At 39.3% G+C, this 13,635-nt stretch overlaps 2 protein-coding genes across 5 annotated transcripts; one reads left to right on the plus strand and one right to left on the minus strand.

Annotated features, from left to right (window-relative positions):
* Positions 1 to 102: 102 nt before the first annotated feature.
* LOC148189421 (uncharacterized) lies at positions 103 to 4,254 on the plus strand. Of its 2 annotated transcripts, none has more exons than XM_088079145.1 (6): positions 103 to 203; positions 1,218 to 1,328; positions 1,534 to 1,678; positions 1,761 to 1,828; positions 1,930 to 1,997; positions 2,138 to 4,254. In XM_088079145.1, exons 1-6 carry the CDS (start codon positions 181 to 183, stop codon positions 2,932 to 2,934), a joined length of 1,212 nt encoding a protein of 403 aa, XP_087935271.1. In that variant the 5' UTR covers positions 103 to 180; the 3' UTR covers positions 2,935 to 4,254. The 2 variants fall into 2 exon arrangements, with proteins under 2 accessions (XP_087935271.1, XP_087935273.1); XM_088079147.1 differs by having other exon boundaries at positions 1,933 to 1,997.
* On the minus strand, positions 4,044 to 13,401 carry spartb (spartin b). 3 transcript variants are annotated; one of them, XM_088079144.1, is made up of 9 exons: positions 13,093 to 13,401; positions 10,778 to 11,625; positions 9,046 to 9,243; positions 7,435 to 7,576; positions 7,126 to 7,320; positions 6,875 to 7,033; positions 6,699 to 6,789; positions 6,466 to 6,507; positions 4,044 to 5,351 (listed from the first exon to the last, which is right to left on the minus strand). In XM_088079144.1, the coding sequence occupies exons 2-9, from the start codon at positions 11,618 to 11,620 to the stop codon at positions 5,147 to 5,149; spliced, it is 1,875 nt and encodes a 624-aa protein (XP_087935270.1). In that variant the 5' UTR covers positions 11,621 to 11,625; positions 13,093 to 13,401; the 3' UTR covers positions 4,044 to 5,146. The 3 variants fall into 3 exon arrangements, with proteins under 3 accessions (XP_087935270.1, XP_087935269.1, XP_042343132.2); XM_088079143.1 differs by lacking the exon at positions 6,466 to 6,507 and having other exon boundaries at positions 13,093 to 13,399; XM_042487198.2 differs by lacking the exon at positions 6,466 to 6,507 and having other exon boundaries at positions 13,236 to 13,397.
* Between the last annotated feature and the right edge of the window lie 234 nt (positions 13,402 to 13,635).

The following is a 13,635-nucleotide window of genomic DNA, read 5'->3' on the forward strand; positions in this document are numbered from 1 at the left end:
AGTTCAAATTTGACGAGCGTGACGTTGCGCATGCGTGATGCCCCTGCGTGATGCCCCGCCCACACAAGTGTAGGTGATGTTTGTAATTGATTGGTTCAATAACGCCCCGCGCGCACGGATGAGCGTGGTGAACGCGTTAAGGACGATTTTCACACGAGAGCTAATAAACATCACTTAAGTATGAGCAGAAGACCACCTAATGGGTAATTTGCACGTGTTTATGTCTCAGAATGTTCACAACAGACTGTTGTACTTCAACTGGCCCACATCTTGCATGAAGAGCCAAGTGGATGTGGGAGTGGGTCTAGGATACACTTTTGGCTATCATCAGCACTTTTGAATTTGTTCAACCAATTAATACAAACACTTACTTTATTACATAGGGCCTCTGTCCAGCTGGCCTGTTGCAGAAATAATTTACTCATCCTCAAAATTTGGAAGGTTATTTAGAAAAAGTCACAGTTTGCTGATCAGGCTGACCAACTAAAAGATCTTCATGGGCACACTTGTCTTGTTTGAGTTCAAGATGAAGTATACATCTGCAAATATTCTCCTTAAAAGCTTATGGACATGCTCAGAGGTTTGAAGTCAATATTATGTACAGTAGGCTATATGCACCTGGAGCTTTAGAGAAGCATATTTTATGCTAATCAAATAAAAGCATGATAAGTGTACATTTTTTTTAGACAAACCTGGGAGCAAATGATTCCAAACATATTGATCTTCAGCACACAGTTCTAGGGATTAACACATGGGCCCCTGGGCACATGTGCAAAAGGCCCCACCACCTCTCGACATAGAAGCACAACACATTTAGCCAATGTGGTGGTTTTGACCCTTTTCTTGTTGTTTGGCATTTCTTTGTAGCTGTAATGCATCCTTTTGTGGTTTTAACGGTAATTGTGTGTGTCATTGTGGTTGTTTTGCCCCGTTTTGTGTCTTCTTGCAGATATTTTGCATGTTTTTGTGTGTCCTTGTTTTCATTTTGAGTCTCTGACTTGTTGGTGCATGTTAATTTAAGTGACATTTTGCAGGTAAAGGCAAGGTGGGCCCCTCAACACTTGGAGCCCCTGTGCCTGATAAGGCTGTTCAGTAATTTATTAATTGATAGAGGATTTCTGATATTTCAAAAAAATGAATTGATGTGACTAAGAAAAAAAAGCACTGAACGCTTTTACCCAACGCATAAAATAAACTGTTTTGTTGGTTGCCTTCAGGTCCAAGGATGATATTAAAGATGAACCTGCAAGAAGGAAACATTGTCCCTCTTCTAAGAAGGAAAGTGAGCTTCAGGCTTCTCTTCATTCTTGCAAGGAACAGAACCGAAGGTCGGCTTTAGTTTATTCCAGATTGTGTTGGTTTCAGTTAAAATTCTTATGTTTTCTATTCAGTCATGGGCATCTTGTACATTGAGTTATGTTATTCTGTGCATCTTAATCGTAATTTGGACATATTAAATTGATTGGTGACAGTTTATTAATAACTTGGGTGTCATGTTTACTAAACACAAATTCTCATGTAACATTATCCCAGGCTTCAAATCAGAACATCTTGTCGACGCCTGTGTGACCTTCTGCCCTTCGTCAACAGTCAGTTAGACACAGCAACCACACTAGAGCTCACTGCGAGGTACACAAGCTACCTGAAGGAGACTCTGCCACTGAACATTCTGTCAAAAGTAGGTCTACTGCATCCTTTTAGTAACAAGGAAAGACAGTCTTCAACAGTGATGTTTTTCATGACTTAATGTTTTTGTACAGGTAAATGAGGCAGTTGAGGCCAAAGTGAGTGGTTTATGGAAGAATAAAGAAAAGCCACAAAAGAAAAGGTACAAACTGTCCAGAGTTTTTAAGATTGGGAAAGTTATTTTTTAGCTTTTAAGTTTTTAAATGGCAAAAGTGTTAAGTGTGAAATACTTTTTCCCCACAGAAGAACAGTCAGGCTAAAGAGGACAACTTCACAGAGAGCAAAGCCAACTGCTAAGAAGTCCACTAATGGTATGAATATTTACTTTATTGCATTTTGCATCTCTAGATGCAGTTGTATTGACTATGCCTTGCAAGCCTGAGATAACATAAAAATGAACCGTTTGAGAGTCTTTGCTGCAGTGTGAGTTTAACATGGTATCTCATTTCAGAATATGTCTCAAGAAGATACACTGAGCAGAAGATCTGTAAACAACTAAATCAGCCATCCAGCACAATAAGCAATCCTTTGACAATGGATGAAATGCTTCCTCCAGCTGATGGCCTGACCTCAGTGCATCCCCCGCCAATACTGCTGGACAAATCGTCTGTTCCCCGGGGACAAATGCTGCCAGTGTGCCAGGATCAATTTCTCTCTGCCTCGTTTGGCTGTGTGGAAAATGACTGGATGAACCCATTTATGAACCCCACTTCATGTTCTTTCACATCACCAGTGATCAGCAACACTTTTCTACCACAGATGGGACTGTACCCATCTTCAAGCCATGTGTTTTGGGATGCCAGTCCTGGCCTGGTGGATCCTGTTGCTCCCCAATCAGTGAAATTTGGCCTAGCCTACAGCCCACCTGAGCAGACTATGGTAACAAACTTCACCATACCCCCTGTAGACCAAAGCCAGATCGAATCACCTCTGGTCTGGTCTGATGGTGTTTTAGCGGTAGATTTTACAAGCCAGCCACTTGTCCCATTTTCTGTGTTTCAAAGTGCAACTTCAAGTTCTGATGACCTGACATGTGAGGCTGGATATCCACCAGTGTTGGATACTCTTTGGGATCCAGGAGTCCTTCAGGAGAGTGACCTCTGTACTAGTAGCCCTTTGACAGACAGTCCACAGGATGAGGTCAATCCATATTGGCTGGATTTACTATTGGATGCCAATGGTAACTTGTGCTTCCCTGATGCTAATCTTGTAAACATTGTTCTTTCACCATACGCAGGGTCAACTTAAGTAGAGCTGTCACAGATTATATGTGACAGCTCTACTTATTGTGTATTAGCAATTTTGAATGGCAAAATATGAGAGAAAAATATGTAGATATTGGTCTGAGTTTTTTAAAAATATATTTTATGTTCTGTTATGGACAATATATGTAAAAATATATTGTAAGTTGTTTTTGACCGTATTTCTCTCACACTTAGTATTTCTTCTCAGAGCTGCATTGCTATGATTTGCTTTTGGGGGTCTTCATACAGTAGGTTGGTGTGTAACACATCACTGTATACTGTAGGTCTACATTACAGCCATGAAATTAGTTATGTCATAGTGAAAAGGTCCATGAGGTCTACGTGCAGCATAGTCAATGACTCCCAATACACACATTTTTGAGCAAAAAGTGTGGCAGTTTTTCACCATTTTTTGTTGTTAAAAATTACAGATGGCATTTCAGATTGTTTTAACCTCAAGTTGATATAAGTCCATATGTCATCCTTCAACACATTGTAAGAGTTATTCTTGCTGTGCATTGCATCCATTTCTGAACTAAATAAAGCAGATCAGTCATATTTTGTTGTATTTTCCATGTGACTTTTTTAAAATTAGCCAAACAATTCACAATTCATATCATAACTGGAAAGCCACTGAAGGACTGTTTTTGTCTTTGAATAAAATGCTTTTCCAAATACTTCCATCAGTTCAGTTATTATAATGAACACAAATATAGCCAATGTTAATTTTTGAAATTAAGGCTGGTGAACTCTGAATCTTACACAAATAATTTTAATGACTTAAAAAAAAAATTCTTAATTTCTGAAATGTTACTAATTCTGAATATTAAACATTGTGCTGTACTTCACATTTGGTACAGAGCATTTACTCCAGCCCTGGTTAGAACAGTAATGTATAATTAATTTGGATTTTTCTCTTTGATATCTTTCAGATACATCTATGAAAAAAAATCTGAGTATGACATAGGAAAAAATGACTGTGATAAACATGTTGCAAAACATACAGCCAGTAGATGGCGGTATTAAGCTGACTGATCCAATACAGCATTTACTGAATTTTTAGTAGATAGATTGCTGAGAATCCCCAAATCATAAAATAATAAAAATACTGAATTTCTTGTTTCTTTGAGCAATTTATTTTGTTCATAAAGTTCTCAGGATTTCAGGTGGCAAAGAAATCTCAATGTGCAACTAGAGTACTTGAAAGCCATCAGAAAGTTACCTTTACCTGCTGAGGTCTTAGGTCTTAAAGCTGAAGTTCTAAAAGATTACAAACCAGATCACTCAAAAAAAAAAAAAAAGACTGGTTTGCAAGCTAAATTAACATCAAACGTCAAATATCACATTTTGTTAACTGTTGTCAAGTTTCCATCTAAATAAAATCTAGATTTTTAGATGACACAATATCACATTACCATTTTGAAAATATGTGGATACAAATGAACTGAAATGCAGAAGACAGCACTGCACATTGTGGCAAAACACAAACTGAAACAGTCTGACAGTTTCAAATTCTTCAGACTTGCAGTTGAGAGACATTAACATTTTAGTAACCCTCATTCATAAGAGAAAAAATATATAATTGACTTCAATTTTAAAGTTTCATAACACATTAGATTTTTGTACATCATTTGATATTTGCAGGCACAGTAAGCAGCAGTGATTACTCCTTATGTTGAACACCGCAGGGAAAAGAAAAACAGTATAATACACTTTTTTGTCTGCACGTTACATGTACACATACTGACATATAGATAATACATTAAGATCATTCATTCAAAGTATATAAATTGCACTTATCCTACCAGTGGGAAACTCAAGCACACAGATGCTTCACGAAGATTAGGAACATTTCCAGTGTTTAGTCAACAATTTAATGCTGTTATGACAAAGAGAAGAGTTAAATTGGTGTCTTCCAAGTTAGGTGATAATACCTGAACGTTAACAGTGTGTACTGATACACTCTTATAGCCATGTTTTAATTTGGGTTATACAATCTGCAGTTACTCTTCATTTAGGTCCATCTACCATGTTTTACATAAAGATTAAAGTGCTTATGAGCTGTATCAAACTATAGGATATGCATAGAACAGTAGTTATTTTGTAAATATATAAAGTGTTTTATAAATAATGATTATTAAATATAGATTTCTTTGATAGAAGAATACAAATTATGCTTTAAGGCATTCCGAGGGAATGAGGTTGGGCAGTAACATCTATTTTTTAGATTTCTCCACTTGCTTCCCATTCTCTGGCTTTTCCTGAAGCTTGTAGTCTTCCAAAATGGCCTGCGCCGTGTGCTTGCCAGTCTTCTTCACCACAGCTTTGATCCCCAGGTTGTCAACATTGAAGGCAGTGAGACCGACATTAATGGCAGAATTGACGGCGTGGTCTGTGGCTTGTCCTGCTGCTGCCCCATACCTTCATCAGAATCGGATTGGATGAGAGGTCGGAGCAAGAGGCAAGGAACAGATGATTTGGGGAGAATTAATTAAAATACAGTGTAAGGAGTGCAAAGATACCATGCTATATGTGAATTTCCCCGGGAGGATTTCATCCATGCAGTGCACAATCTTAAATTAAGAAATTTCTTCCTGCCAGAATTTCAGAATTTGCATTTTATTCAAACCTTTTTCCACTGTGGCTCAGAATTCTTAGGGTGGGCAATACAGATATAACTATCCATCATATCTATATATCTATATTATACTCCAGTAGTGGTTTTGATGTATTAAAATTTAGCCTCAAAATGGTGACGTGACTTAGATTTCAGCATATCTTTGCCACAAATAAACACATGTATAACAAAAATAATAACAACAATAACAAAAATACTAAACGATCAAGTTGGCGGTAGACTAGCAACTCCCTGTGTGCTGTAAGGTAAAATTATTGTTTCTGTCAGTGTAGTCTGGTGGCTTTAAAAATAGCATAAATAACAACTCCAGTTCCTTGTCGGACAGGGCTGTCTGACGGCAAGGTTAAGTGGTAAAACAATCTCAATACAGCGTGTATTTGAACTAAGATTTTTTAAAATGGTTTTCACTTAAATACATTTTGCTGTTCCACAACCACCAGACTCCTACCTACATCAATGCATTTTGAAAACAGCTGAGTTTGAGTTCCCATTAGAAAAACACAAAAAAGAATGCAGACAGACCTGCCCTTTATAGGGAGAAATTGTAAGACATAAACTTAATGGTTTCCAAATTTATATCACCTCATGATATCTTACATATCGCCCAGCCCTATAGAATTCAATCATTTTGTGCAGATATTTTGCGTACCATTGGTACATGTAGCACCAATTCATACAATATGGAAGATTTTTTAAATCAGGCAGGACAGAAAAGCTGCTAATTGTGAAATTCCTATTAGAAACATTTAGAGAGCAGCACTATCATGTGAATTGCCAAACAGGAAAGGGCAGTGGATTAGCACAGCAAAGATGTGCTTTGTGCAAGATCATTCATGTCATGCTTGTGATAGCAGTGGAAAGAGTTTAATAGCTGTGTAAAATTATGAAAAATTACACTTTTCATTGGGTGGGTCAAAGATGTTTTGTAGACCCCTAAATCTGCAAAGTTGAAAAGGAAAATAAGTGAGTGCACATTTGGTTTTGCATGTATAATGCAAATATGTCATTTGCAACATACACATTAAACCTGTTTATAGAGCAGTATGTGTAAAGCAAAACATTGCATTGCTTTATATTAAAGCAAGTGACAGTGGTTAAACAAGGAATTTAAAGTGGAAGGGGAGACTTACTTATGTTTTACAGTGGTGACTGTCTCTGATGCTACACTTGTAGTAATGTTCTTTGCTGCTACTTCCAAACCAGTCCACATGGTTGCAAATCCTGAGCAAATACACAAAATACAGAGCGTGTCAGGCACATTTCAGTACTTCTCTTATTATCTTTGAGAATACAAAGTGTAGTCTACCTTGCACTCCACTGGCAGCCACCACCATGGCTCCATCTATGTTGGAACGCCCATCCTTGTCTTTTTTCATAGACTCCGGGATCAGCTTGCCTCCATGTTTTTTCACATGTGGTGCCAACTCTCGACCCACACAGCCAGCGACAGCACACACCCCGTCCACTGTGGTAACACAGCATTAGTCAATTAGAGGTCCACTGCCAAATAACCACACAAGGTCAGTAAAACATGCTGACTGGGGATGACTTCGTCACCTAGAAACTGGCTGACTTTGACAGCTCCGCCCGTCGCTTGCTTGGCAACATGGAGGCCTTTCGTAACTGTGGGACTGACGTGGGTGGGTTTGTCCTCTGGGGTGATGTGTTCTCTGAGTTTTGATGCTCCTTTGTGAATGGCCTTGCCTGTGAACTCAGCTCCTTTCACCAGGCCCCAGCTTAGCCATGACGCACCTGAGAGTCAACGGGATCACACAGGGCTAGTCACAGAGTCTCTTGTCTTTCCTAATTTATTGTTAACAACTGAACCATAAAGATATTTTTGGGGAAGACACTGTTCAACCTCACCTGTCAGGATGCCATTTGCCACCTTTTCACTCCACTCAGGGAGAGTCTTCTCCTCCTCACTTGCTTCTGGTGCAGTCTCTTCAGGTGCAGCGATGGACACCTTCTGACTGAGATTAATGGTGTCTGCAGCTTCATCAGGAGCCTGATCATACAGACACATTGGTTAAACACTGTAAGATGAATACAGACAATGTGAGCTGAAAATAAAACCTATAAGTCAGTCAAATCTTTGACAGCTTGTCTGCTACTTGGTGATGGCTGTACTCATCTCCGCTCAGATGCTCGCCTTTGAATAACCCCCAAAAATCACACAATAGTTCCTCTTATTATTCTGTGCTTCTCGTTACAATAGACTGTTTGTCTTCAACATAGAGACTGCCATTTTAAAATGTCTCCTTGCAGTCAGAAAACAGTCTCCCTTTGTGCTGAAAACTTCAAATTTCCTACTTGACCTAAAAATGAAAATGCAAAAGTGCCTACTTGCTGATGGGGAATCACGTCCATCAGAGAAGGTAAGTAGCCTGATTGCATACATCAAAAATGACCTTGTTTGGAATCGATCTGAGCCAACGTCTCTACCTCCATCACGGCTGAACTGGCACTTGTCTTTCAGCTGAAACTCTGAGGTTGTTCTACCGGCTGCAGATAAGAGCATTATAACTGATTAATTCTCCTCACCTGCCTGTCTCAAATCCCCACAATGCTGAGGTAGGGGTAACTTGGAGAAGTGTGCCAGCTCAGAAGTAAGCAGAAGCAAGGCAAGAGTTTCATGCCAGGCCAAAACAATGAAAAAGTTTGCAATCCTGTTAGTCTGCAGCCTCAAAGAATTGCGTAAATACCAGCTGCAACCTTTTTCATGTGAGGAGCAGATTTAATATCTGCAGTGTGTGTTATGCTTGCAGAATTTGTTAGTGATGTTTGGAGGAGGATATTTTGGGGCTGCCAAAAAGCAATGAAATCACAATATAACTAACAGCTGCACCATTTTGGTCCACTTTTTATTTCAGTCTGCACTTTAAACTGCATTTCAACAACAAATTTGTAAAGTACAGTGTGAGGACAAATCAATTTAAACACCTACACTTATCCAAATTTATTCTTCTGTGTTGAAAACACTTATTTTTTATGTGAACATTAGCAGCTGAAGCTCAGGCATTCTAGTATAACATTAATATTATTGAACAGTCTGACCAACGAGTGGGATCTCAGTTTTCAAGGAGTATGCAAAATGAGGATGCACCCACTGTCACGTGCCTGTAACTACCAATAGCGGCAGTGCACTTTAACTTCAGTCTCATTTGCCAAAAATAGCCCTCTGTGCTCCCCCTGGCACAAGAGGATTTGCCAAAAGGCATTGTGTAACAAATCTTTAGTGAATTCAAGTGCTTATGATGTGAGCATATTTTGATGTGAAAACAAGCACATTTTAGAGAACAATTTCTCTGAGAAATCTGTCAGTAAGAAATACAGCATAAAAATACATGGCGTTAAGCTGCAGAGAATCTGTATTGATATATCTTCAAATACATTGGCCCCATTTGAATTTGTTGTCCTTCGAGTGTAAAAACATGTGTTGTGCTGTCACAGAGCTGACTGCACAGCAACACTGACCTGAACCCTGAGATCTGTCATCTGGGACAGCAGGTCCTGGAACATGTCTCTGTCTGCAGCAGGCAGCTCAGAGGACAACACCACCCCAACATAATAGCCAGGAGCAGGCGCCATCATGTCCGGAAACATAAACACACCAGTGTTACACAGCAACACTGGAGAGTCCATGGCCATGAGAGGGTACAGCCACTCACACACCTGTAAGGAAGCAAAATTGAAGTAAGAGAAATAAATGAAAATGTGATGATGAATAACTGAATATATGATGTCATTATTAAGTGTATCAGCCCCAAATGTCTGAGTGATTTCTGAACAATGTGCCCAAATATACAGAAAAAACACAATGACGACTGAATTGGAAGTCATATGTGAGAGGGGGAGAGTGCTCTGTAAAGACATCTTGCTAAAGTAGAGGTTCCAAAATATAACCTCAAAATGACAAGCCTTAACCGTCTACCGGTGACTCTGATTAGTGCAACACAGTGAACCGTCTGACAAACCAGAGGACAGTGTCTCCCTCTGACGGCTGCATGTCTAACAGGATTATAGGGAATAACAGTGTAAGTAGGATTTAGATCATTACTTGCACTGGTGGATCCCTGATGTCACCCTCTGGCAATAGCACCTGGGAAATTCCCCAATGAAGAGTCAAATTTCAGTCTCATGATCCACTACTGTAAATGTATTGGCTGTTTAAACAGCAAAAAAAATCTCTAAACAGGATGAGCAGGATAAGTTAGATAAGGTACTGATTTGTCTTTTAACGCAAGCCTAAGCTGATATGTTTACAAAGCTTCATTTTTTCTGAGTGTGAAGGAAGTTAACCCTTTGAAACCTGAGAAAATTGGCTTGATTTCTTTTAAAAACATAAAAACAATGAGCAACTTGAGAAGAAATGACACAAAAAATAGCACAAAATTCATATAAAAAAGTGCATCCACTCCATGTATTTGACAGAAATAAAACAGATTTACTCAGGGTCCAAAGATTTAAATACCTATGAAAGGTATCTGAACCAAGCACAAGAAAACTGATGTCAATCCAGGTTTCAAAAGGGTTAATGTGCAGTGAGTGGGGTACCATCTATGTCCAAGTTTTGATCCAGTAATGATCCTGATGTGGGGCTTCCCAATAAGCTGACGTCATATCTATAAACCCCTTGGGCTTAGGGCACTGAGTGAACACTGCTCACATGATCACGTCCATGAGGCGCGGGATAGAGATCATTAACAAGCGTATCTCCTCCTACTGATGACTCATACAGTCAAAGAGGTCTTGGTTAGCCGAGCAAACATCTTACAAAATCAGGTTAAAGGGTAAGAGAACGACTGGTGACACTGCAGGGATATTTCACATGCACCTATTGCATCAGATGGGCTTGACGGTGCCTTATTTAGTCCTTTTAAGCTGTATACCAAAGTGTTTTTGCAGAGTCCACAAAAAATGATGGTGGAAAGCAGTTAAGGTTGAAAAAAATTAAATGGTGAGAAAACAGATGGTGGAAAAAAAATTAAAGGTAGAAAAAAAAATCTCCCCAGAAACTTTCTAATTTTCCCCAAGAAACTTTCCTCAGAGAAAGTTTCTTGAGGTAATGTGAAAGTTTCTATTTTTTCCCACCATCATTTTTTAAAATTTTATTTTCCACCATCTTTTCTTTTTTTCTCTCCCAGGTTCTTTTTTGGGGCTTCGTATGTTTTAGTGTGCTGGGAGAAAAATATTTATCTCATCTTACCTGCAGAAATGCTGGTGGTCTGTTGGGCATTCTGTCAGAGTGGTCACTTGTAAACTTCACCAGCCGCAGGTAGCCCGGGTACGACGGAGCGCTCACCTGCCCTTCAGGCGTGACAAAGAATATCTGTACACCATGAGGGATATACATCAGCTCCTCTCCGTCTTCACTCATACTCTGGGGAGACGGTGTCGAGTTAGATGTTCGACTGTAGAATTCTTCTCCAACCAATGACATTTCCCCTGCGTCTGTCCCGTATGAGATAGAAAGGTGTCCATCAGCTGCCTGAGGAGAGTAAGCTGGAGGCTGTCCGGCTGGAACCACAGGCTGCCGGGTGGGTGAGAGGGGCAGACCACTACCACTACATGCAGGCATGCCTCCGACAGCTCCTGCTGCCTTGCCATTAGCAGAGAGGAGGTTTGGAGGAGCTGGCTTCTCTGGCTTGTTTACGGAGGGAAGTTTTGGGTAGAGAACTTCTTTAGACTTGTCTGTAGCATCGGGGACAGGCACACCGCTGGTGTTCAATGTAGGCTCAGATCCCAGGTCAGAGCTGGTCTCCAGTATGGCCAGGCGAGTGGTGATGTTGTTCAGTGTCTCCTGCATCTTCTGCTGCATCTGCCTGGCTGAATCCCAGGAGCTGCCCACACACTCCTCTCCCCGAGAAGGCACGCTGATTGCCCTGAGAAGGTGCTGCCGCCCTCGCTTATAGAGCTCCACGGCCTGTACCTTGTCTCCAGCTTCATCCAGTGTGAGTCCTTTATTGATGCACTCGAAGGCCCTTTCATAACCATCTTTGATCACTTGAAGTCTGGCACTGTCAAATGCATCTTGTTTAGCTTTCTCCATTCCCTCTGAAATAAGATCAACAGTTAGATTTACTTACAATTTGCTGAATCAATCCAAACACACTCACACTGGCACGTCACATATACAGCACTAATAATGAGACAAACTCTTGTACAGCACGAGAGAGCAGACGGTCACACACCTTATAGGCGAAAGGTTATTCTACTTATATTTTATGGATTAATAAACTTCCGCTCCAGTGTCAGGCTAGCTTTACAAAGTGAAACTCTCACACAACTAGTTGCATGTTGCAAATGAAACATGATTTCCATACAAATTGATTAACAGTCTTGTTAACTCGATATATTAGGTCATTTGCTACAGTTTATTAGCTGCATTCGCAATTTCTCATCTGCCGTATTGCGTTCTTGCTAGATTAGGGTGGGAAATGTCACTGTTACTACGCCTGCATATTTGCATCTTTGTTTCATTTTGTTGCCACATAATGTAAATCCTGACTTTTTCTGACTGGCTACTATGTCTCATAATGGCTGTTAAACATGATAGGGAGAGAGCTATTGGTGCACTACCCTTTAAAATCTGAGCAAATTAGCTTTATTTTTTCAAAAACTTGGGAAAGAAGGCAATAAGCAATTAAAAGAAATGAAACTAATAAATAAATACATTTTTAAAATAGTGAAAAATTAGAAAAAAAAAAAAAAAAAAAAACGTACAAGAAAATTACCACAATTAATATTTATAATTATTTTTATTATTGTTATTAAAAAAACACAACAAATAACAAAAAATAAAAGTAAAACAACAAAAAACAGGAAATGACCAGAAAAAAAGTTCCAAAATAAAATATAAATAAATAATAATAGATATTTTACTTTAACGTTATTTTGAATATATAACTATAATAAATATAAATAACGTTTTCTTGATATTTTTCCCTTGTCATTTGATAATATGATAATAACTTTTTCACTTCTTTTATTTTTATTTGTTTGAATTTACAATCTGCAGTGCCAAGTTGCTGAGTGCCTTTCCCCCCATGTTTTCGACAGAAACTAACCATGTAATGCTTGTTAAAGGCGTCTGCACATGAAAAATGTTGTTGATCCACAGTTTAAAGGTTGAATGCATTTTGATTATCCTGGAAGAAAAACACGAACTCGGGCTAAACTCACCTTATCCCCAGTCAGCAGTCATTTCATGACTCGGATAAAGTGACACGTATGAATTAGTCTGTGTCTTTCTGACTGAAGATAAGTAACGTTACCTGATTCACTCAGATTATGTGCGGTGGTTTAAAATGTGTAAAGGAGCTCGTTGAAGTGAGCTAAAACAGGCTACTGTAAAATGAAAAGTTGCCAACACAAGCTAACAGCTGACGTCTTTGCACGAGTTCAAATGTTACGCCTCGTCATTGTCCCTAAAACAACATAAATATGAGAGGACCGTTAACATATGATCCGTGATAGCTACAGTAGTGTTAGCACATTCATTAGCTAACGATGCCCACTTACCCCAGCAAGCGAAAGACTCCTTAGAACAGCTTAATTAGCCTGTTAGCTTTCTTGTAGCTTCCCCTTTGAGCTACCAAACGCCGTAAATTTTAGCAGCTGTCTTCCTGCGTGAAGTTGTGGTTTGCTTTTAATCTCTGACTGACCTTTTTACGACTTTCTTGTATGGAGTAGTGCTGTTAAACACTCCAGCCCACACTGACGACCTTTAAAAACTTGACGTATCGTGGTAGGATATATCGACGCTTCCCTCCAACACGACAAAATAACATGCAGTGTCTCACATGTGTCCCAGAGGTATCTACATTTTTAGTTTTAGTTTGAAAATAACCGGAAGTAGTAATATGACACCACGCTGCATCAACAAAAGCTTGACCTGAGTGTTCTACCATGGATGTCTGGATCATAGATGTATTATGAAGGCCTGAATGGGAATGAGAGTTAACCTGAGAATCACGGGAGTTTGATGCCCTCTAGTGGACAAATTGAAGAACTGCAGTTAGTCTAGTTCTTACGGGTGAATGTTTTTATTTATTTACAGTAAAA

Source organism: Plectropomus leopardus, chromosome 6 (assembly GCF_026936395.1).
Source record: "Plectropomus leopardus strain MGB_pleo_1.0 chromosome 6, ASM2693639v1, whole genome shotgun sequence".
In the NCBI taxonomy this organism is placed as follows: domain Eukaryota; kingdom Metazoa; phylum Chordata; class Actinopteri; order Perciformes; family Serranidae; genus Plectropomus; species Plectropomus leopardus.

What these genes read in the sequence shown, in the direction of transcription:
- LOC148189421 (XM_088079145.1), top strand. Translation starts at nt 181, where the DNA reads ATGAGCAGAAGACCACCTAATGG. An exon ending in GAAAAGCCACAAAAGAAAAG is followed by an intron (nt 1,829 to 1,929) that starts GTACAAACTGTC and finishes TTTTCCCCACAG; the next exon opens with AAGAACAGTCAGGCTAAAGA. An exon ending in TGCTAAGAAGTCCACTAATG is followed by an intron (nt 1,998 to 2,137) that starts GTATGAATATTT and finishes ATCTCATTTCAG; the next exon opens with AATATGTCTCAAGAAGATAC.
- spartb (XM_088079144.1), bottom strand. Translation starts at nt 11,620, where the DNA reads ATGGAGAAAGCTAAACAAGATGCATTTGACAGTGCCAGACTTCAAGTG. An exon ending in GGCAAATGGCATCCTGACAG is followed by an intron (nt 7,321 to 7,434) that starts GTGAGGTTGAAC and finishes GTTGACTCTCAG; the next exon opens with GTGCGTCATGGCTAAGCTGG. An exon ending in TTTGACCCACCCAATGAAAA is followed by an intron (nt 5,352 to 6,465) that starts GTGTAATTTTTC and finishes ATTCTGATGAAG; the next exon opens with GTATGGGGCAGCAGCAGGAC.